A 24,191-nucleotide genomic window follows, 5' to 3' on the forward strand; every position below is an offset into this window, starting at 1 on the left:
AGGCAGGGCTCCTGCTGCTCCTGGGCCCTCCCCCCCAGGAACCCAGAGGCCTTGTACAGTTTCCTCTTGGGTCAGGGATGTGGGCAGGGGTGGGCAGTGTTGGTGGTCTCTTCCGCTCTGCAGCCTCAGGAGTGCCCACCTGACCAGGCGGTAAGGTATCTCTCCCACGGGTTCTGGGAGCAGAGAGCTGCTGCGGGCCTGGATCCGCGGGTGTGGGCTCCCTTTATGATTCTAACCCATGTATCTAGCATCTGGCACATAGTGAGAATGTAATGAATGATGCTGCTTGCTGCATCCACTACTGTTAGAAGCAGTCAGAGTAACAGGACAGCCCCAGTACCTGGCGCGGTGCCCAGAAAACATTAACTACTTAAAACTAGAACAATTATTTTTATATCTTTATTGCCCTATCTCCTGGCATAATCTTTTTCAGTTTTCCCTGGGATGCATATAGATTCTGTCTCCCCTATGGTGGTACTTGGGTAAGATGGTCGTAGATGTCCCCGCCTGCTAAGCCCAACACAGTAGGCAGGACTCCCAGCCCTATCACTTGGCCTCCCTGAAGGGCTGAGTGGAAACTATTTTGAGATCGAAAGTCTAAGTTATGAGCGACACCTCTGTTTCTTATTATCTTATAGCTTGAAAAAAATAACCTTCCTGCCTCCCTCAACAATCTCTCAGCCAGCCACGATCAGTCTCCCCAAAAAGTCTTTCCTCTGTGGAGCAGTGGCCCTCACATTTGTGTCTTTAACTGGTCCTCTGAAGATTAGCTCAAAATTTGTTCCCCAAAACCTTTTCTGAGGCCTCCAGTCCTCGCTGAGCCCTTTGTGAGATCACAAAGCATCAAATTAGTACCACCTACTTAGTATTTAATACTACTAACACCCAATTGGTTTTAGTTCTTAAATGCCCAGAACTGCTACCTGCCATGTCCTAAACCTGTGTGAATGCTGGGAATATGAAGATTTAGTTTCCGCTACCCTAGTCATAGGAAGACAAAAATTATGCAGTCACTGAAGAAATGTAGTCAAAGCACCAATGGAGAACAGGATGACTGGCTGAAGTCCTGCGAGCATTCGGTAAATATTTAGCACCAAACAGGACTTTTGATTGAGGAGATATTAAAAGATGAGGAGAAGTTGGCTAAGCAGAAAGGATGGGGTGGTATCCAGATACAGAGAACTTGTCAGAAAAAGACAAGTTGGAAGATGGCTCAATATGACTAGAACTCAAGATGGGTTGAAAAGAGATAAGGAAATATTGGGGATGGCTGTCTCATTTACTCACTGTAAATGAGTCATGGGTCTAGCATTCAAGTTGTGCCAGACACTGAACAGGGGGTGGACACCAAAAAACAGGACCTGGTACAATTGTTGTACTTGAGCTTTAAGGCTATTTGGAAAAAACAATTAACCAACAAGACAAGTAAATATTAAGTAGAAATTTTAATAAGCATTAAAGAAGAAGACATGACCATAAAGACAAGAATGTGAAGCGACTAATTTAAAGAGGGTCATTAGTGAGGTCAGCTCGGAGGGTGATATTTATGCAAGAACTAAAAGATGGAAAGAGATGGTTAAAGGTCTTGGAGTCGGATAATCTTGGCATCATAGAAGAACTGAAGGAATTGTCTTGGGGTTAAACATTTGTGGCTAGAATAAGGAGTTTAAGCTAAGGTCAGGAAAGTAAACAGGAGACAAGATCTTGCAAGCCTCCTAAAGATTTCGCTAAAAGAATAGGAGGAGGGGCTGAAGAGATGGCTTAGCAAGTCAAGTGCTTGCCAAACAAGCATGAACCTGAGCTTGATCCCCCTGATACCCAGATTTCAAAAAAAAAAAAGTTGAGCATGAGGTCCATGTGTACAATCCGAGCGCAGGGGAAGAAAAGACAAGAATGTGCTGGAGGGAAACGCTAGTCAAAATATAGCAGAGGACAGCCACAGTGAGGCATCTGCTATTAATCTTGGGCTACCATACATACACAACACACACACACACACACACACACACACACACACACACACACAAGCACACACAAGCACACACATCAGTAAGAAATCATAGACTATAAGCAAAATGGAATGAGGAAGTCATGCTTCATAGGATGACTTAGATGCACAGTAGAAGAGGGGGGAGGGAATAGAGTCAGGTGTATTAGTAAGTCTTACATGTGACAGTAGTGTAAGCCAAAAACAAAAAAAGGTGAAAGCAGAGCCTAATCAGTCATCTCTTCCCCCCACCACCACAGTGGTTGCAAATGTTGGGTGCAGTGGATTACTCAGTGCATTTCCATTAAGTAGTTATTATAACAGAGTTCAAAGCTCTTGAGTCTCGTCAGGGCTCACACTCTTCCCTCTTCTTCCCTCCCACTTCCTGTTGACAACACAGTGGCAGTCTAAAGTTGGTATTATCAAGGTCACATGCTGTACAGGGGCAAGTGCTTCATCTAAGTGCCAACTTCCTTCAGACTCTGGCAAGTTCATTGAAATTGACTGCTTTAGTGTGCTTCCTCTTGCTGTGATAAACTCCATGACTAAAAAGAACTTGGGGAAGAAGAGATTTATTTTACACTCCCTCAACACTGTCTGTCAGTCAGGGCAGGAACTCAAGCAAATGCAGAAGCTGGAACCATGAAAGAAGCTGCTTATTGGCATTTCCCCCAGAGTATGCTCAGCTATCATTTTGTTGTTGTTTTCGTTTTGTTTTGTTTTTTCCTTTTCTCAAGACAGGATTTCTCTGTGTAGCCCTGGTTGTCCCAGAATTCACTCTGTAGACCAGGTTGGTCTCGAACTCACAGAGATCTCTGCCTCCTTCTGCCTCACAAGTGCTAGGATTAAAGGTGTGCACCACCACTGCCTGGCTTTAGCTACTTCATTTCTGTAGCCTGGCCCAAGTGCCTAGAGACAGTGTCGTCCACAGTGAGCTGTGTCTTCTTCCACCAACCAGCATTCAAGCCAATCTGGTGGGATGCAGTTAAGGCATTTTCCCTCTCCTAGTGACTCCTTGAGGATGTGTCCAATTAAAAGACATCAGGGTTTCTTTAGGGAATCAAACAGCACCCTGTTCTCCTGACTGCTGGACAAAGAAAAAATCCATCATTGGGGCAAAAGCTGCTAACAGTCGTCTTCAAATGTTAACTCCCCCAAAAATCTCAAGAATGTGAATTGCGAATTCATATAATTGATATATGCTTCTCACCCTGCCAAAGTAGACATGTAATTACCTGGAAAACTGAGGTAAATGTCTGTGCAGGTTCCACACCTTCTCTTAATCCGTGAGATGAGACACAAGCTTTATCACACTTCCTTCCCTGCTAGTAGGGAAACAAAAAGTCTTAAAATGAGGCCATCTTAACTCCAGAGTGGCCTGGAGAGCTGGGGGTGGGGGTGGTATCAGGAAAGAACAGTCAACCAATCAGCTAGTAGATCTAAGTCTCAATTTCTTCCCTGAAGAGGGTCCTCACTCCTACCTCACAGGGATACTACAAGGTGTCAATGAGGAATGTGAGTGAATTGGACCTGTAAATTGCAACATATGAGGTCTACCCTGTGATGCCTTCTGTATGGTCATAGGCAAGGGTGTTTTTGTTTTCTTGGTCATCCTGAGAAAACTTAGGCACACTGCAGGAGCTCAGTGAAAGCCTATTTTGTTTTCACTTTACAATCAGTTCTATTAAGTGTGATGTGACCTTAGATCTGGCACAAACAAAACAGACCATTTGTTCCCCAGAATTAAATCAAATTGATTCTCCAGTCTGTTAGCTTCAGAGTTTGGAGTCCTGACAGAAAGCAACTAGGGTAGGTTTAGGAAGAGAGTCCATGCTCATCATTTGCAGGTAGCTTTATTCTGTTGGAGTCAGTACTTCTCCAATGGGCATCTGCAAGGAACAGGGCTGGACTTAATACACTAAGCCATATATATTTTTATTTCTCCCCTTTGGTCTTTAAAAAAACACATGGTTTCATAAATCCTATGCCAGCTGTGAATCCACTTTGTGGCCAAGGATGACCCTGAACTTCTGATTCTCTTTCCTCTACCTTCTGAGTACTGAGATTATGACTGTGCATGACCATATATGTCCATTGTGTGTGGAGCTAGAGATCAAACATGGGATTTGGGGTAAGTAGAGAAGCATTCTACTAACTGAATTGTATTCTCAGCTCCTAAAACAGTACTTCGGTCTGAAATGTGCATCTGGAACAGTGGCAAATGAAATCTTGAAAATCAGATTACATAAAGATACACAGAGCCAGAGATCAAAAGAAACTGGCTCTATATCAGTACGAAGTTAGCACCACTGCTCAGAAGTAGTACCATAAATATTTTCAGCAGTGGAAGGAAAAGGGCAATCTAACATGTACTATATCTTAGGGGATTTGATCCTTTAACTATCAGAGTAGCTTTTCAGGGTAGGAATTACTCTCTAGCACGGGACTTGGTAAGCAGTGTCTAGATGAGAACTGCTACTATTAATATGGATAACCTTAAGAGCTAGTGTGGTAGAGGTTTTGACTAACTTGTCCAGGATCACAGAGCTGGTATTAGACTTGAGCTCAAGTCTTTCTGATCAACACCTGGAATTTTGCTACTCTCCTTCTTGGCAAATAGGGGGACATTATTGATGTCATTTAAACATTTTGGGATTTTGAAATCCCACTAGAAAAGGATTAATAAGTGGCCATTTGAAACCTTCAAGTAACTAAATCTCTCTCTCTCTCTCTCTCTCTCTCTCTCTCTCTCTCTCTCTCTCTCTCTCTCTCTCCACTTAGTTTTCTAAATTGCTATGCACCATGGCCCAGCTGTACTACAAGAAGGACAACTACTCAACATACAGAGACCGCATCCCCCTCCAAATCGTGAGGGCTGAGACTGAGCTGTCTGCTGAGGAGAAAGCTTTCCTTAGTGCTGTGGAGAAGGGGGACTATGCCACCGTGAAGCAGGCACTGCAGGAGGCCGAGATCTACTACAATGTCAACATCAACTGCATGGATCCTTTGGGCAGGAGCGCCCTACTCATCGCCATTGAGAATGAGAACTTAGAGATCATGGAGCTACTGCTGAACCACAGTGTGTATGTGGGTGATGCATTACTCTATGCCATCCGCAAGGAGGTGGTAGGAGCTGTGGAACTTCTGCTTAGCTACAGGAAGCCAAGTGGAGAGAAGCAGGTAAGAGAATTCCCTTGGACTGGAAATAGCTAGAAATCAGGATGTCATGTCGGAGTCCAAAGGACAAAGGTTCAACAATCTAAAATTAAGAAGCCCTATCTTAGTAACTGTTATCAGTTGTCTCCTGAGCTCTCCCAGGAGCTGCCCTGTGTGGCCTCTGCTGTTTTATTACTTTGCTTTGTCTTTTTTTTCCTGCCTTGGTTACTCATACATATTCAATACTTAACAGTGCAAAGTCATGTTCTTCATGTCCAGAATATGTAAACTCTTCCCACTTCCTTTACCACCCGCACTATATCTTCATATTTTCCCTTTACTCAAGCATTACATTCTAGAAAAGAGACCGAACACAGCCCAATGCTTTCTCTTGAGAAGCTTTTCTTCCACAGACAAGAGGACTTTAAATTTGAGAACCATAGTAGAGACACAAATAAAACCCTTGGATATTTTCCTAGTACGTGATGTGTGACTGAATCATAATCATAGGCATATGGGAGTTTACGTCTGTGAGTCTCATATTCTCAAGTCACTGAAAGTTGATAGCATTTTAGTCACCTTTGATTTCTAGGTCAAATCTTGTTCCCCATGTTCAATCCCTAAGCCCCCTGGTTTCCCCATTCTTCTTTCTTTCCCTTCCTACTGCCCACTTTGTCATGTAAATAAGGGGTTGTCAAAGTGTGCCTGCAAGACTGACAGCAGCAGCACTTCCTGAGAACTAATGCAAAATGCAAAGCCTTAGAACCCCACACTACAAGCAGACTGAGTCATGAGCTCTCAGATGTTCCTCCAACAAATGGTACCTTAACAGGTCCTCGAGGGGATTCTGTCGCAGGCCCCAGTCTGAGAGTCACTGTCCTCCACTGACAGTTACATTTTCTCATTAGGCTCCCTGCATCAATTCTTTTTGTGCCTCCGAAGCCTTCCTGAAAAGTCAGGCTATCTTTTTCTTTGTACATTAGGATAATGATCTTATTACTCCTGTCCCTGCTTTTAATACCACAATGTCTTCTCATATTGGTTTTTCCTCTGGTGTTAATGAGAAAATGCTTGAGGTGATGTACTTCATAAAGCAAAGAAGCTTGTTGTGCTCATCGTTTTTTGGAGGCTGGCTACCCAAGATAACATGGCTTCGCTGATAAACCTCTAATGAGGTCCTCCTAGCTTTCCTTATAGCCATGGTAAAGAAAATAGAATAGGAACTGGTCAAATACAGAAGGAGACTCTTCAGCAACTGTGCAAACAGTCAGCCTCAGGTGTTAGGAGACAGGGCCAAAGCCCTGTTCAGGGAGATCTATTGTTTTCCATACTGATTCATTTAAGACAAGACCAATGGAAATGAGCTGACAGCTCGCAAAGTCCTGGAATTGACAGACTGGAGAACAGAGTCAAAGTCTGAAACGAGCAGATCAACAACCATAGAGCAACAAGCCTGAATTCGCATCCTCATCAGCATTTTCCATATCTCCAAGAAAGGAAGGATCCCATCACTCTTGGTCCTTGCTATATCACACTGCCATAGGACAGTACCTGGACAGCATACTTGATAAATACTTTTCTATGGATGAATAATATGCAATCAGAGCTGAGCTAAGCATCTTAACATAGTGTACTTCATCCTATCATTCAGGCATTCATCTGCTAGACATTATGATTTTAGTAGTAGTGGTAGTAGTAGCGATAATGGATTCCCTGTTTGCCAGTGAGAAAAGGGACTATGAAGTCAATTGTTTAAGATCACATTAAATATCAGAGCTGGAATTCAAGCTCCTAAGCTTCTTTTTAATCACTAGGCCCTGCTCACACAATTGAATGAGGCTGTTACTAAGCGTTTCACAACAAAAGCTGGAGAGATGGAACATGTATTGCTCTTGCAGTGTGGACCGGAGTTCAGTTTCCAGCACCTAAAGTTGGGTGTATTGTAACTGCCTCTCACTCAGGTCTAGGATAGTTAATGCCTTTTTTATCTCCACAGGTACCTTCCTTCACAGGAAGACACACAAAGACACATAAATAGACAAACACATGTAATAAATTAGTAAAACTAATCTTTTTAAGATTAGCAACAGTAAAAGACGTTTGAATGTTCAACAATCAAAAATTGGTTTAAAGTCAAACATGCAAAGGATCTCAGGTGTTTGGGGCAGTGCTCGCTCATGATGTGTCTATCACAGAACCTCATTGCAGCTGTGGTTCTGAAGACACAGTATGGGCCCTTTACAACGCACATGCTAGTACTGTACACAACGTCAATGACACTTCTCAGCTCAGATTTGAGACTGATGACTGATAGATTAATGACAGTGTCTTTATTTTACGTACCAAGAATTATGGGATTATAGAAACATAATGGTGAAACTATGGAAGACAAAGACTCTTAATATTTTCATTATACTTCCTCAGCATGTTAAATATTAAATTAGTATACCTTTGGATTGGATTGTGCTAGAGTGTTTGATCTGTAAAAGCTGTTCACTGAATTGTTTTCTATAAAAAAAAAAATAAATTGGTGCGTTTGAGCTTGAGATTAGCACAGAATGTCCAGCAATTTCTTAAGTAGCCATAAACATACCTCTGCTATTTCATAGTATATGGTTTTGTATATAGCAGCATTCTCAGTGCTGATGATTATAAAACTAAAATCTTGTTCAACTCTGAAAAAAATGATCCTACAGTATTAAATATCAAAAATAATCAAAAGAGGTATCAAGTATTTAGCCAAGATTTAATTCCTTATATAAACATAAATAAGGGCATTTATCTCATTAGTATGCAACTTTGGTTTAATCTTTAATAAGGTAGGTCTAGTAATTGTTTCAGGCTAAATTTAGTCATGATTTAGTATCAGCATATCTTTAATATTTGTAAACCTCTCTTAAATACCTATATACCTGGGTTAAACTAGAATTTCTTGGGTGAAGGGGAGTTCTGAGTGGAAAACATTTTAATAGCCATATACTAGGCCACACAGCTTCCCTGGAAACCATAGAATCCTAACAGGGGAATGATGAGATGGATCAAATGAGTAGAAAATAGACGAGCCCCCTAGTGGCAGGCCTAGGAGATTTAACAAAGAAGTTGGCTTTGTTTCTCAGTCCATCTTAGCAAACGCATCAAAAGTGATTGTTCTGTGTTCCATTCTCCCCTCTAAGCACCCTTGTAGATTCCAAAGACCTCTCAGTTACCAGCCTCTAAGTTCCTATACCACAATGGATCAATCTTCTTCCCTTTATTTGAAACTAATCTCGTGGCACCTTGCATTAGTGGGTAGCCTCATTTGTAGGAGTACCTAGTCCCTTTAATGCATGCTATAAGCCTAATGCTTAGTTCCTTCCATGCTTACTGAATTAGTGCCCAAAAATATGGAATGATATATAAATATTTGCTGAACATATGAAGGAGTGAAGTATTTCTTCCCAAAGAATCAGAAGACATTTTCCCTGAACAAGACTTTTGGGGGCTGTGTAATCAATCACATTTACCCTTATAACTATTTGGAAGAAGAAGAGCGCACAGCACAATTTTCCTAGCTGGGTAGTCCAATATAGAGCAAGTCCATGTTTGATGGATTCCCATCTCTCTCATCTTTCCCTATGTTCTAGCAAATTCTGATGATCTGCTAGTCAGGAAGGAAGGTACCATGTTTTACCTACACTAAAGTGAAAGTTGATATGACCTCTCCTTGGCAGAAGTAGAACTTGGCTCATAGAAACAAAATCAGGCATTTGCAACCTGGAGAAGGATACTTGTAGAAGCCTTGTTTTTGCTAGGACCCTTTGTCAGGCACTACCATTATAATCCCTCCTTTGTCAATACTCCACTATCGTACAACAATGTATATTAAATCGCACAGAGCTCTCAGCTCCATCCCCATCCTTTTGGTGGCTTTAGACTCTCTTCCCCAAGACCAACTATGAGTTTCCACTATTTCATTGTCTTCCATTGCTGTGACAGACACTAAGATAAGACGTATGTCAGTACCTGTGATAACAGACTGTCACAGTGCTAGAGAGCCATCTTCGTTTGAGATCAAAACAAGATTTGTTTACTTGGGAACAATCAGGAATGTAAACAAACACAGGACCCCTAAAGGACCTTGAGTTCAGCTGGACAGACCATTTGCAGGAAGGCACCTCTTCCATACACATTCTGAAGAGCAAATCTTTTTCACAGAGCCACCACCACCACTACCACCACCACCACCACCACCACCACCACCCCCACCACCACCACCACCCCCACCACCACCACCTGGTCTTCATTGGTCTAAGTGAGGCACAGCTGACCACCATCAATCTTGAGAAGACAAAACTGGGGTATCTTCAATATCTGTAGGAGAGGACTTAAGGTCCCGGCTGGTAGCAAAATTCCTTCTGTGCCTCATTTATCCCATTCTCCTTATGCTCCTCCTGCTACTCAGTCATATTAAAACTACTTTACAATAAAGATCAGAGGCCCAGCATAAATGATCATTACTGGCTTCAAGAGTTAGCATGCACATGGAGACCTGAATTTTCAATAGGAACGAAATTTTAGAATAAAAATAGTAATATCTTATCAGGTAAACTGTTTCACACCCAAAAAGCATAATAGTAAAAGTAGTAGCAGAAGGAGGAGTAGGGGGAGGAAGAGGGGGGTAGGGGCTCCCGATTCTGGCCCTTTTGACCAACTTTCTACCTACCGCAGACTATTTCTTTAGGAGTAAAGTTTGGCAACTTGATGGCTTTGTAATACTGATTGATTGATTGATTGATTGATTGATTGATTGATTGCAGATAAACACTCTTAGAGTTAGTCATGGAATTCAAAACTTGGGGACAAGAGAAGTCCTGATGCCAGACTACTTCTTGCCTGTTCAGCTCACTACCTTCTGCCCATCCTTAAAGGAGTCTTCCTTGTCAGTAGGGAAGGCTGATCCAACTCTAATTCAGAGAAAAGCCTGACATTTAGGTGAATGCGCTAAACCAATCCTGAACCATCTACTGTAAGTAGGAAACGTGTCAAAATGCAGGTTCCTGAGGCTCAGTGCATGCCTATAGGATCGGAATCTTAGGGCTAAGGCCTTAAACCAACACGTCAACAGTCTCATGTCCACCAGTGGCTAAGTAAGAGATCTTTATGCCTCTGTATTTGTTTTCTATGGTTGCCATTACAAATTACCACAAACTGAACGTCTTAAGGCAAAATAAATGTATTATTTTACAGAGTAGGAAGCAATAAGGAATGAAGGTAATAGTAAGGCTGATTCCTTTTTTGAGGTGTTTGCTAAGATTTGTAACTTGCCTACAATCCTTCATGCTTCTTATATTTATATCACTCCAGTCTCTACTTCTGTAGATGCAAAATGTTCTCTTTTTGCTTTCCTCTGTTTCCATCCAAATTGCCTTCTGCCTTAAATGGATGATGCCGTCTTTCTGGAATTGCATCTACAAAGACTCTTTTACCAAATAAAGTCATACTCGAGGCTAGTACAACTTGAGCATATCATTTGGGGTGCACAATTCACACTGTGTGAGACATACTGGTCCAAGTAAGTGGCTTTCAAATGTTTCTAGCAGTAGAGCCATTCATAAAATCCCACTGAGAAACAACGTAAAGAGACCTTCCTTGGTCTAACTGCAAGTTGGACCCAGAACATATTGATTCACTCTCACCTTGATTTTCCTTTACCTTTGAGGAGTTAGCACAACTTGAATAGCACCAGTGTAGAGGACAAAATGTAGAGTCTAAGTCACTGTTCACAGTGCTAGTCAAATCAATTCTGTCATCTATAAAATAACACTAACAGCGCCTAACTGCTGCCTAGCCCAGAGGTCTGTTTTAAGGAAAAATTAAGATTGAAATATGTGAATGACTTTGGGGAATCTTTTAATGTTACACTGACGTCAGTAATGATCATTTTCTGACTTGCTCCTTCAATGTGCTTGCCCTCATCATAGTGTGTGAAAAGACCAGATGGTCCATGGCCCTGGTCACAAGGCACCCTGAGTTCAGTATGTGGGAGGGTTGGAGAGTGAACTGGCCCAATTCACAGAATTCCCCCAACCCAGGCTGGCTGGCCTACATGGCAACTGTCTTCCTTCTGCTACTAAAGAAGCTTCCTAACCTCAAAGGCATTCTCCCCTTGTCAAAAGAGTTTAAAGATTTAAACAACGTGTAAGTAGAGCTTCTGATCATTGTATCAACAGCCTACCCAAGTAATGTTCTTTCTTGGTCACTTGCGTCACTGCAGGCATTCAGAAAGAGGCTAAGCCAACCTTTTCCCTGTGGCCCGCCCCTCTGGGCTCTGCCATAATTACTCATTTGTCTGTGGCAGATGGCTCCAAATTAAAATTGGTCTCACAGATGAGCTACAGAGATTAAATCTCACCAACACTGATAAGTGTTTGTGTTGAGGTTATAGAAAATCAGCTACAGGACACTGTTTAGTGGTTTTTTCCTGTTTCTATCTGGCTCTTAGTCTCAAGGTAAGATTGTACAGTATGGAAAAGGGACACTAAGGGCCGGCATAAAGTTTACTGGAACACACAGAGAGGACCGAAAGGGACTAATCCGTCTAGCTAACTCAGTGAGATAGACAAAAAGGTAGAGACTGGAAAAACTCCCCTGCTATTTACAGATATTCTACACTTTGGAGTCAGCCACTTACTAGATGTGTTTCCTTGGACAAGTCACTTAATCTCACTAGACCCCAGTTTTTTTTTATCTGTATCTAGAGACAATGAGGAAATTGACTTCATAGAATCATAGCGACAGTGGAAGGAAATACAGATACATTGACATGGAATAGTCCCTGGCATGTACTAACCATCACTAGACCACTGGTACTGCTGCTCCTACTCTGACCAGTTAGCCATGCTGATGTCATCTGCTGGTTAAGAGCACCTATTTTCTCAGGCGACGCTGGGAGATGGCTCAATTAGTCAAGTATATCCTGTGCTAGCATGAGGACCTGAGTTCAGATCTCCAACACTCAGGTAAAAGCTGGACTTAGGGACATACATCTGTAACCCCAGCACTGGATGGAGGCATAGAGACAGGTGAATCCCCAAAGTTTACCATCCAGCCTTCCGCATCAAATCCTCATCAAATCAATGAACTACTGGTTCAATAAGATACTCTGTCTCAAAAATTAGGGAAATGCCCACCAAGTAAGATACCTAAAGTCAACCTCTGGTTTCTATACATATGTACCTATGTGAACAAGCTGTATACACTGCACACATGGAGGAGGGGCATACATGCTTGCACATTAAGTACTCATTGTACATAGTGGTTAAAAATTCAATTTAAGGAGCTGGTAAGATAGGTCAGCAGTTAAAAGCTCTTACAGTTCTTGCATAGGACCTGAATTTGGTTTTCAGCATCCACATCAGGTAACTCATAGTTGCCTGCAATGCTAGCTTCTAGGGCCACTCTCTTCTGGTCTCTGTAGGTACTCTATGCATGTGCACAACCCCTGCTCTCCCACACACACTTTCTCACACTCACATGTACACTTAAATAAAAATAAAATCTTTTTAAAAAAAGAATCCAACATGGGTGACCTTGGAGAGGTCATTTACCTCATTTAAGCATCAGTTCCCTTTTCTTTAACTTGAGGCTAATTAATAATCTTACCTATATTGTAAGTTGTCTTAAAACATGAGAATGACTTTGGACTGTGGAAGTAGCTCTGTAGCAGAGGAGTTATCTAATTGATCATTACATTAAGCCTTTAAAAGAATTTTGCACTATGTAATTTTCAGTGTATGACAGCCATATTATTTGCATCAATACAAAGTAGTTTTATTTGCTAATTTTCTCATCAGTGTAATCAATTACCTGGAAAAAAAGCAACTGAAGGCTGAAAGTCTTTATTTTGGCTCTCAGTTTGGCACAGTCTCTTAGGATCAGGAAATCATGGGAGCGTGTGCATGATTGAGTCATATTACGTCTGCACTCGAGAAGCAGAGAGGGGGAGATGCTGGCCCTTAGCAAGTTTTCTCTTCATATTCAGCCCAGGATTTCTGGCAATGGAGTGATGCTGTCCACATTTAGAGTAGGTTTTTCCCATTTCATTAACCCAGTCTAGAAACTCCTTCATAGACATGACTAAAGAGTTACCTCCTCTCATGACTTTAGAGCCTGTCAAATATAGTCAGTATTACCCATCTAATAATAGTACTATCCCAATTAATTGCATAACCTAAATTCCCCAGTGTCAGAATAACGAATTTTTTGTCTTTTTATTCATCTAAACAACCACCCATTTTATTATTGCTTTCATTCCCACGTTATTCCTTCAACCCTCTCTACCTCCCTTCTATCCTCTCTGACCCAACACTTCAGTGTCCAGATACCATATTTTAGCACATTTAGAAGCATAACTGAGACCAAATTAATATATAAAACCTTTATATATTTGATGGGTCTAGTTTGATGAATCTGGACATATGGATAATAAACAAATCTATCAGGTCTCAACAGTTCCTGTTGCCTCCCCTATTTTGTCCGTGTCCTGTTTTTATCTCCTGGCTTTCTGACATGATGCTTACCCAGCTATATTTTTTTTTTGACCACTGCCTCCAGCATTTTTTTTTCTTCTACAGAATCATTATATTTTTCCCCTTGCATTCTGGTTCCTACTGATAAACCAAAACAAGATTAAGTAAGTCCAATTCACAAAATGTTCTCTGTGCTGAGGAGTCTGTCAGCTCTCTGAAGTTCTCAGCAAAATGAAGAAAACATGATTAGAGGGAGCGTCCATGCAGGAAGGCTTCCTGTCTCACTTTGATCTCAAAGGATTGTTGCTGCCCATTTATTAGTGAAAAGGGGCTGTGCGTTCATGGGGAGAGTATTACTTTGGGGAGTCAGTCCTTTCTTTGGGCAGTTCTGGAGGCTTGTATTTTGGGGCAACAAGCATCAAACAGTGAGAACAATAAAAAGAGCACTGAGTGGGGTTGCATGTGAGATGGAGGCATGACTATCAAATGTCAAAGGGTAGTCTTCATTACAAACGATTTTGGAAACAGCCTGGGCTACGTGAGAGCATGTCTCAGCCCAGCATGGAAGAAAAGAGATGGGCTCAATGTTCCACCCATAGCTGAGAAACGATTGACGTTAGTTTGCTGTTTGCTTCAGTGGAGTAACAACTGGCAAGTCAACCAAAATCCAGGGTAGGCCACATGGCCATGAATTGTCTGACTCACAAACTGGACTCAATGATTTGGGTTTTTTTTTTTAATTGTTTGTCTATTTTATAAAAAGAAGACAGAGAAATGAGGCGGGAAAGAGAGAAGAGAAGGAAGAGTATGAAGTTGAGTCCCTAGGGAGTTGGAGGAGAATGAACAAGATCAAACAAAATAGTGTAGGAGATTCTCAAAGAGTTAAGGGAAGGACTGAAGGGGACCTTAGAGCTCTCCAGCCACGTGGGCTGATCTGTGCCCCAACCCGCTACATATGTAGCAGAGGGCTGGCTTATCTGGCATCAGTGGGAGGGGAGGCACTTGGTGCTATAAAGGCTTGATGCCCCAGAGAATGAAAATACTATAGGGGTGAGGTGGGAGTGGGGAGGAGCAGGAAGCGAAACACCATTTGAAATGTAAATAAATAAAATAATTAATAAAAAAGAAAAGTAAAAAGAGTAAATAAAATACCATTTTAGTATAAATAAATATAGTGAAAGGGCCATCTCCCCCCCCCACAGGCATGATTTCTTTAATTGAAAAAAAAAAACAGTTTTCATACAATATATTCTTTTTTTTTCTTTTTAATGTTTTTAACAGATGTTTTTTTTTTTTTTTATTAACCTGAGTATTTCTTATATACATTTGAGTGTTATTCCCTTCCCTGGTTTCGGGCAAACACCCCCTCCCCCTCCCTTCTTTATGGGTGTTCCCTCCCCATCCTCCCCCCTCGTCGCCCTCCCCCCAACAATCTAGTTCACTGGGGGTTCAGTCTTAGCAGGACCCAGGGCTTCCCCTTCCACTGGTGCTCTTACTAGGATATTCATTGCTACCTATGAGGTCAGAATCCAGGGTCAGTCCATGTATAGTCTTAAGGTAGTGGCTTAGTCCCTGGAAGGTGGTTGCTTGGCATTGTTGTACATATGGGGTCTCGAGCCCCTTCAAGCTCTTCCAGTTCTTTCTCTGATTCCTTCAACGGGGGTCCTATTCTCAGTTCAGTGGTTTGCTGCTGGCATTCGCCTCTGTGTTTGCTGTATTCTGGCTGTGTCTCTCGGGAGCGATCTACATCCGGCTCCTGTCGGCCTGTACTTCTTTGCTTCATCCATCTTGTCTAATTGGATGGCTGTATATGCATGGGCCACATGTGGGGCAGGCTCTGAATGGGTGTTCCTTCTGTGTCTGTTTTAATCTTTGCCTCTCTATTCCCTGCCAAGGGTATTCTTGTTCCCTTTTTAAAGAAGGAGTGAAGCATTCACATTTTGATTATCCATCTTGAGTTTCATTTGTTCTAGGCATCTAGGATAATTCAAGCATTTGGGCTAATAGCCACTTATCAATGAGTGCATACCATGTGTGTTTTTCTGTGATTGCTTTACCTCACTCAGGATGATATTTTCAGTTCCGACCATTTGCCTCGAATTTCATAAAAAGTCATTGTTTTTGATAGCTGAGTAATATTCCATTGTGTAGATGTACCACATTTTCTGTATCCATTCCTCTGTTGAAGGGCATCTGGGTTCTTTTCCAGCTTCTGGCTATTATAAATAAGGCTGATGAACATAGTGGAGCACGTGACTTTTTTATGTGTTGGGGCATCTTTTGGGTATATGCCCAAGAGAGGTATAGCTGGATCCTCAGGCAGTTCAATGTCCAATTTTCTGAGGAACCTCCAGACTGATTTCCAGAATGGTTGTACCAGTCTGCAACCCCACCAACAATGGAGGAGTGTTCCTCTTTCTCCGCATCCTCGGCAGCATCTGCTGTCACCTGAGTTTTTGATCTTAGCCATTCTCACTGGTGAGAGGTGAAATCTCAGGGTTGTTTTGATTTGCATTTCCCTTTATGACTAAAGATGTTGAACATTTCTTTTAGGTGTTTCTCAGCCATTGGCATTCCTCCAGCTGTGAATTCTTTGTTTAGCTCTGAACCCCATTTTTTAATAGGGTTATTTGTCTCCTGCGGTCTAACTTCTTGGGTTCTTTGTATATTTTGGATATAAGGCCTCTATCTGTTGTAGGATTGGTAAAGATCTGTGAAAGGGCCATCTTAAGCAAAGGATATCAAATACTAGATTAAGAGAAGAAAAAGGAAGTTGGTACCAATGATAGATCATCTCTCCCTTCTCTACTCACTTTCCCTTTCTGAGAAAAGTGAAGTGATGACTTGAAACTTTCTGAAGTTGGAGAGCACAAACTCTAAATCCTTTTCAGCTTTTCCAAGGCAGCTTTACAGCCACTATCGGCTGGCTCCATTGTCCATCTCAGAATTGTGGGAGGAACTCAGGGTTAAACATTATGAAGGGGGACTCTCCAATGCATCCCCTTATCATCAAATAGGCTTTATTCTTCAACCACCAGAGAGATACTATGTCTCCGTCACTCGGCATATCTTAGACCAACAGCCAATGTTTAGAACAAATTATGCTTTGTGTGCTCAAACAAAATGAATGTGTATCAAATTCATGCAAGGTCTTCTTAACTGTCTGATTTATACAGCTATCAGACTTCATGGTCACTAGCATCTTTGTCAACATTCATCTGCTTAGTTTTGAGGGTTATTTTATTGGTTATCTTATTTACAGTTCAAATGTTACCCCCTTCCTGGTTTCACCTCCACAAACCCCCTATCCCACCCCTCCCCCAGGCTTCTATGGGGGTGCTCCCCCACCCACCCATCCACTCCCATCTCACCACCCTAGCATTCCCCAATGCTGGGGCATCAAGCCTTCACAGGACCAAGGCACTCCCCTCCCATTAATGCAAGATAAGGCAATCCTCTGCTACATATCCAGCTAGAACCATGGGTTCCCCCCTTCCCTGCCATGTGTATTCTGGTTGGTGGTTTAGTCGCTGAGAGTTTTGGGAGATCTTGTTAGTTGATATTGTTGTTCTTCCTATGGGGTTGCAAACCTTTTCAGTTCCTTCAGTCCTTTCCCTAACTCCTCTATTGGGGTCCCGTGCTCAGTCTGATGGTCAGCTGCAAGCATCCACATCTCTATCGGTAAGGCTCAGGCAGAGTCTCTCAGAGATACATTAAATATAAGCATAACAATATAATAGTATGAGGAGAAAAATATCCTGTTTCCCATTCCCAAAACTGACTTGTTAGAAGTCATGACTAGGAACAATTTATGTGGGTTCCCCACATAAACAGATATTGTCTGTTTTTATTTAATAAGAAACACAGAGAGACTTTTTGAACAAAGGCTTTACGAAAAAATGTACCTTGCTGGGTGGTTGTGCCCTTATGTCTTTAATCCCAGTACTCAGGAGGCAGAGGCAGTCTGATCTCTATGAGTCTAAGGCCACTCTAGTCTCAAAACTAGTTCCAGAACAGCCAAGGCTACACAGGAAACCCTATGTCAAAACAAAAACAACTATCTCTAACAATACATTTTAGCTATCTTTCTCTGGGGGAACATTTATTCTACTGCACTGTTTCTATCAATATGGTCCTGTACATGTGTGTCACACTTATTTGTCCAGTATATTAAGTGAGCACTTAAGTTGTTTCAAGGCTGGATAAGTTTATTTTGTTTTCTAAACAATGTTATAATCAATCTTTTCTCACATTGGAACAATTATTATCTATAAGGTAAATTCTTAGTAATATGATTATAGAGCCATAAAACATATGTGTTGTTTCATTTGGATACCAGCAGTCCAAAGGTGTGGCTGTTTCTTATATCTTTGTCATTATAGATCAAAAAGGCCATTAAAAACTACAGCATTTCTAATCTTCAGGCAAAAAGAAGTACTACCTCATTATAATTGCATATTTGACTTTTTGAAGATGTAGCTTAAGGCCAAAAGAGGTCATCGCAATCCACAGAGTTAGCATAATGTGTTTGTAGGAAACACAGTGTTGTCCTTGGATGGTAGGATCAGATCTTCAGTCCTTGTGATTGGTTAGCACCAAGCCATCTCCCCAACCCTGGACTTGATTTTTATTATAAGCTAGATTTAACATATTTTAATGTCATAAGCCATTTGTTTTATTCTTGTGTGAACATCTGATTGTATATTTTACCTCTTTTTCTGCTAGAGTCATCTGATTTGTCTAAATTATTTTCATATTATACTCATTAAGCTTACTAATATTGAAAAACTATTCACCTTGATCTATTAAAGATCAGGAATTTAAGCCAAGTTATGCAATAAGTCTGCAGCAAAGAGCAAAGCTAATTATACTCCAGGACATGTAACTTTGCTGGATATACATGTAAGACTATCTTACATGACATTTAAAATATCTTAATATCTCTCTAGGATAAAAGTGTACATGCATAATAGCTCTTTATTTTTAAGTTGCCAGTTTAGTACTTCAGCATCTTGATTCAAAAGATTCAAAAGAAAGAAGGGGACTGCATTCTCAACCAGAGGGAAATAAAACCGCACAGAAATAGAGAGAGAGGTTGTTCTTTAGTGCAAGATTGCTCTAACAAAAGAACAATAGCAAAAATTCATCTCACTCATTGCTTTTCCTGTCTTCATTAGCAACACAGTTGCTACTTCCAAAAAAGAAAAGCTGCCACAGTTGATAATTTGAAAAAAGTTTTCCTTGAGTTATTGAGCAGTGGAGAAATTTAGGAGTGATTAAAAACAGCAATGGGACAAATCTATACTATTTCTCATTTCAATCTTTCAGTCACCTGCATTGATCACCTCAGAAGATAATTTCCAAATTCCTTTTATATTTGATGCCACATACGTCATCAAGATTAAGAGTGTTTAGCAATATAACAGTTTCTAGCTTCAAAAACTCTTCCTTCTTCTGGTCCTCCAAGTTAAACATCTAAATCTTTAACTGCAAGTTAAAGATTCAAAACTACAGTATGGATCACACAGGAAGGGGCAAAGGCATTTTTTAAACTTCAGGAATGAGTACATTTGGAAGCTGAAACTGCAATACAACAGAAAGGTGAATTCCTAGCATACCCAAATCCCTAGGCTCCTTCTCCAGTACTTTCTCCTGTTTGGGGCATTAAGATGGAGTATCAATACCAGTGACAAAATAGACAGTCATGGTTGGGGATTTAGCTCAGGGGTAGAGCGCTTGCCTAGCAAGCACAAGGCCCTGGGTTCGGTCCCCAGCTCTGAAAAAAAAAAAAAAATAGACAGTCATACCATCCTGACTGAGAGTAGGCTAAAGCATTCTTGCTGATACAGAGATGTGTAGTGCTTCCTCCAATGGTCAATACTTGCCTTTGGAGCACAACAGCTTTGATGAGCTTGAAGAGGGGACGCCCTCTCTAGGATGGGGATACCAACTGCCTCAATTGTTACTATGGTTATTTTTTTCCTACTTTGATTTGAAGGGAGATTTTTGGTAACTTAGGAAGTTCACAAGAGGAATAAGTTGGAACTCCCTTTGTTTGAAGCAATTATAGAATCATGTCTGAAATGGTTTCAAAGAACAGAAACTCTTGCGATAGCCATAACAAAAATGTTTAGGCCTTCAATCATTCAAAATAGCCTATGAATCTGACCACTTCACACCACTCTTTTTCTTTTAATTTATTTATTTATTTACTGTATTTATTTATTTATTTATTTATTTATTTAATGTATATGACTACACTGTAGCTGTCTCCAGCCATACCAGAAGAGGGCATCAGATCTCTTTACAGATGGTTGTGATCCACCATGTGGTTGTTGGAAATTGAACTCAGGACCTCTGGAAGAGCACTCAGTGCTCTGAACCACCGAGCCATCCCACCAACCCTTCACACCACTGCTTAGCACTATCACTCACCTGATCAAACACAGTAGTCCTGTAAATGTGTTTTGTTTGCTTGTTTCACTTTTTTCCCTCAACATATTTGTATTGATTCTTTGGGAATTTCCCATAATGCACCTCAACCCCACTCATTTCCCAGTCCTTCCATGTCTGGCCCTATCCTTGTAACAACCTCCCCCAAAAATTTTTTAAAAATTCTCAGCAATCCCTCTGGGCACTGGGCTGCTCCTCTATCAACCACAGCTTTATCTCACACCCATCAGAGCTGCAGCAGGTCTCCAGTTAAACTGTGCCAAGCACCACTCCATTCCTCCATGTTTCAGTCTTCTCCATCACATGTCATACTGGCATTGGAAGCTGCAGTGTGTCACGTAGTACACACTTCTGCCCAAACAGCTTTACTTGCAAGTGTTCATTGTGATGAGTTGTTGGACTGGTTCAAGGCCTCTGGCTTCTGCCACACCATCAATACATGATCCTCCCCAAGACTCCGCTTGGATACTTTGCTGTTGCCCTGGGTCATGGAGATCCTGCAGAATTGGTTCCACAGGGCAAGCCCATTCATGCACCCCAGCAGCTCATAGATGGGTTGGTGCCAATTTGGGATAGGCCTAGATCTAGGTCTGGGTGATAGCAAAGTTGGTCAGCACAGGCTCCTCTGGCCACCACACCACCATCAAGTGGAAAGCAACGAGAGGCAGAGCCAGATCTCCTGTATCCAGGCCACAAGGACCGACTCTCCCTTGCTCAGAGCAAAGCTCAGCAAAGCCCTCAGACATAAACATGGCTTCAGGTGTTTTTACTTTTGAGCCCCCAATGCCCAGAGTAGTTGTCAAAACATGGTAAGCTTTCCGTAATTTCTGAAGGAATAAAGAAGTGATGTTAACAGAATGCCAAACCCAAAAATAGTGTCTAGTCCATCTCTTCATTTTATTATTGTAAAAAGTGACAGATAAAACATGATCTGCCAAGGTTCGATGTGGTAAGTTCTATAAGCCAAGAAGTACCAGAATCTCTGACTTTGTACTGAGAATGATGTCCGTGACATTCAAATTAAATAGTTCTACCCTTAAATCCATGCTGAATGCAGTCTATGGCATCCTCCTAGGAACTGTGAAAGTTCCTTGTATCTAATCCTCCATCTTTTTTTAAATGTTGTCTGCGCATGCCTGTTCTGCCTGGTGAATGTGTACTCCAAGTTCTGCACTGTCCACTGAGGTCCAGAAGAGGGTGACATATCCCCTGCAACTGAAGTAAAGACAGTTGGGAGCCATCATGTCTGTCCTCTTATAGAGGACCAGATCCTCACTAAGAACAGCAAGTATTCTTAATCACTAAGCCATCTCTCCAATTCCAAATCCTACATCTTATAAACTAAATTATATATAATTATTATTATATTATTATATATAATCTATACTTTAGATAAAACTGAAGGCAAGATTTTGGTCTTTACAGTACCCTAAAAGATACCAATGTCACAAAATAAGTTTTGAATTACATGGCAGGGATCTAAGGACATATGATTAGAAGGCCATGTAAGTGACAATATCTATGATTACATAGTAGTGAAGGTCTGGGCAGAAAAATATTAAAAACATGTATTGTAATAAGGAAAAATATTTGTAAAGTTTAAAATCCACGTCCACTTAGCGTGTAGCCAACTGCTCTTGGCATTGAATTAGAAGCATTCATTTATGATGCAGAAGCATTCATAACTCAGACTATTTGCTAACCAAGCAGTCTTCTTTTCACTGAAACCATTGTAGGCTTTGCCCCAGTGTCTTTATCTTTCTGCCGTCCCTGTATGGGAGTGGATCCCCCCACTTAAATTACTTTATTTAAGTCAGAGTGTCATTATCTCTAAAATATCTACTGCTTATTTGTAAACCATAAAGTGGCACAAGGTAGGACTGCAGTTTCTCCTATCAATGCTAAGCTCCTCTAGGTATGGCTGATCAGAGGAGAAAGTGTTTTCTGGGTTCTAGAACTGAACCGGAAGAAAATGAGTGATGCTAAACTTTGGTGGAAATTGTTAGTTGGCCATTTCTTTTCTTAAACTACTGAGGAACAAGATTGAGTGCAAGATTCATCTGCTGGCATCATCTCTCGCCTGTTTGTTTTCAATACTAGAGAACACAGCACGCAGAAATGTATGCCCTGATAAGAATACCAATTAGCACTCAATCCCGAACTGTTTTCTTTCAACCAGGCTGAAATATTTTCTTGAAGACCTGTGAACGTAGCATCCCAAAGATTGAGAAGCTAAGCATGAAGCTATCCTGTACCTAAAGGGAATAATAGGAAAACAATATCACTATCTAGAGGACTGTACCAAGTGGTTTGACTTTATTATAAAAAAAATCACGATTATGAAACACTCAATAGTTAAAATTTGAGAGCTTCTTGCAAAATATTGGTACAACATTGCTGAAGTAATGCAATAGCACCTACTTCCTGATACATCTATCATTTCTCCTGTTTCTATATTTTTCCTTTTTGGCCAGTTTATGGACCTGGCTTCTCATTTTTCCAGAACAAGCTAGAAAACCATAACATTTACCTCTAAGTATGTGGCCAGCTATTCGTAGTGGTCACAAAAGACCTTTTCTCTCCTCTTCCTCCCCCTCCTTTCCTTCTCTTTCTTCTGCCTCCCTTGTTTCGTGTTTTGTTCTTTCATTTGTTTGGTTTTTTGAGACAGGATCTCACTAGGTAGCCCAGGCTAGTCTTGAACCTCCAATCATTCTGCCTGCCTCTGCAACCTAAGTACTGTGATTACAGGCAGGCACGCACACATCAGCTAGGACAGCATTCCTTTAAAGGAGTTCTATAATTGTGCTGGGGGTCTGAGGGTGCTGAATACCATTTGATGGGAAAAATGAAACGGGCTTGAGCGTACAGCTCCAAACTCAGGAGTAACATATTCTCCAAGAAGTAGAATGGTAACTCTGTAGGAATGTCCTCAAAAGGGTTAATCATCTGCAGTAAGATAAGACCCCGTCATCTCCCACGTCTCTTCAAGCCAGTTTTGCAATGTGTTTATCAGCTGTGACACATGACATGATGAACAATGTCAGGGCTGCTGTTTTCTGTTTACTCCACTAGCTGTCAGGAAGCAAGAAGCAAATTCCTCAAGCTCTGTATAGCTCCACCACTTCCCTTAGAGAAGGAAATGATCTCACAAGAATGCCATGAGAACATGAGTAGCACTTTCAAGTTACCCTAAATGTACTTGATAAGTCCCCAATAAAGAGGTCTGACTGGCATAGTTGGTTAAGTAAAGAAGCAAAGATACAAAGCCACACTAAATGAAAACCTTCTGGAGAGATCACTAAAATCCCACACAGAGATAGTGTGCCAATTTTTTTTTAGGGTAAAACCTCTAGCATTCTGGGGGATAGCTATTTGCCAGTAGTATGCTTAATTACAGAATCATTAGGATTTAATGAAAATAGTGGTGGTCTATTCTTTTTACAAGCACAAACAATTATAATGATTTGGGTTAAATAAGAATGAAGTTTAAATCTGTTAAGGGAAAAATGAAAATTACAAGCATTTTTTTTTATAAAAGGAAGTACAACCTCAAGGGTTAAACTCTTAACATAAGCCAACTTTATAGAAATCTGAAGTTAGAACACTCAGAAAATAATACTAGTATGTATGTATGTATGTATATGTATATATACCTGTTGACATGAAAAAGTGCTGTCAGAGAAGGTTGTATCAATTTTTTTGAATGATCAGCAGAATCCCAAACTTTCTTAGTAAGAGAATCTTGACATGATTAACTTCACAACCTCCTTCTGTACTGAGCTGTACCAGTTCTAGCCAGTGGTTGTTAAGCTGCCTTGTTCTGCTCCTGACAGCAAAACTGGTTGTTTCTCTCAGCACCTCCTTCTGCAAACCCTGAAGTTACACACACTTCAATTTCTGGGAAGATTCATCAAAGCATCCTCTTCTTTGAATACATTTTAAAAGTAAAGATCTGGTCCATTCGCAATGAGAGCATGCAGGATAAACAAGATAAGCAGGCTCAGCTAGGGCTCTCCTAGCTTCTCTGCTCTGGCTGCTTCCACATCAAGAGGAAGCTCTTCTCACTCATACCTCCATATTTACTGTTA

The 24,191-nt window shown here is 41.1% G+C and overlaps 1 protein-coding gene across 1 annotated transcript in view; it reads left to right on the top strand.

The window, feature by feature from the left end:
- Positions 1 to 4,559: 4,559 nt before the first annotated feature.
- The window catches only part of Trpc5 (transient receptor potential cation channel subfamily C member 5), a 122,564-nt gene continuing 102,932 nt past the window's right edge, over positions 4,560 to 24,191 (top strand). Inside the window, exon 1 of the mRNA XM_032890452.1 lies at positions 4,560 to 5,167. Within this exon, the coding sequence (XP_032746343.1) occupies positions 4,790 to 5,167 (378 nt within the window). The 5' untranslated portion in view covers positions 4,560 to 4,789. The remainder of the gene's footprint in view (positions 5,168 to 24,191) is intronic.

Source organism: Rattus rattus, chromosome X, assembly GCF_011064425.1.
Source record: "Rattus rattus isolate New Zealand chromosome X, Rrattus_CSIRO_v1, whole genome shotgun sequence".
NCBI classification, from domain to species: Eukaryota; Metazoa; Chordata; class Mammalia; order Rodentia; family Muridae; genus Rattus; species Rattus rattus.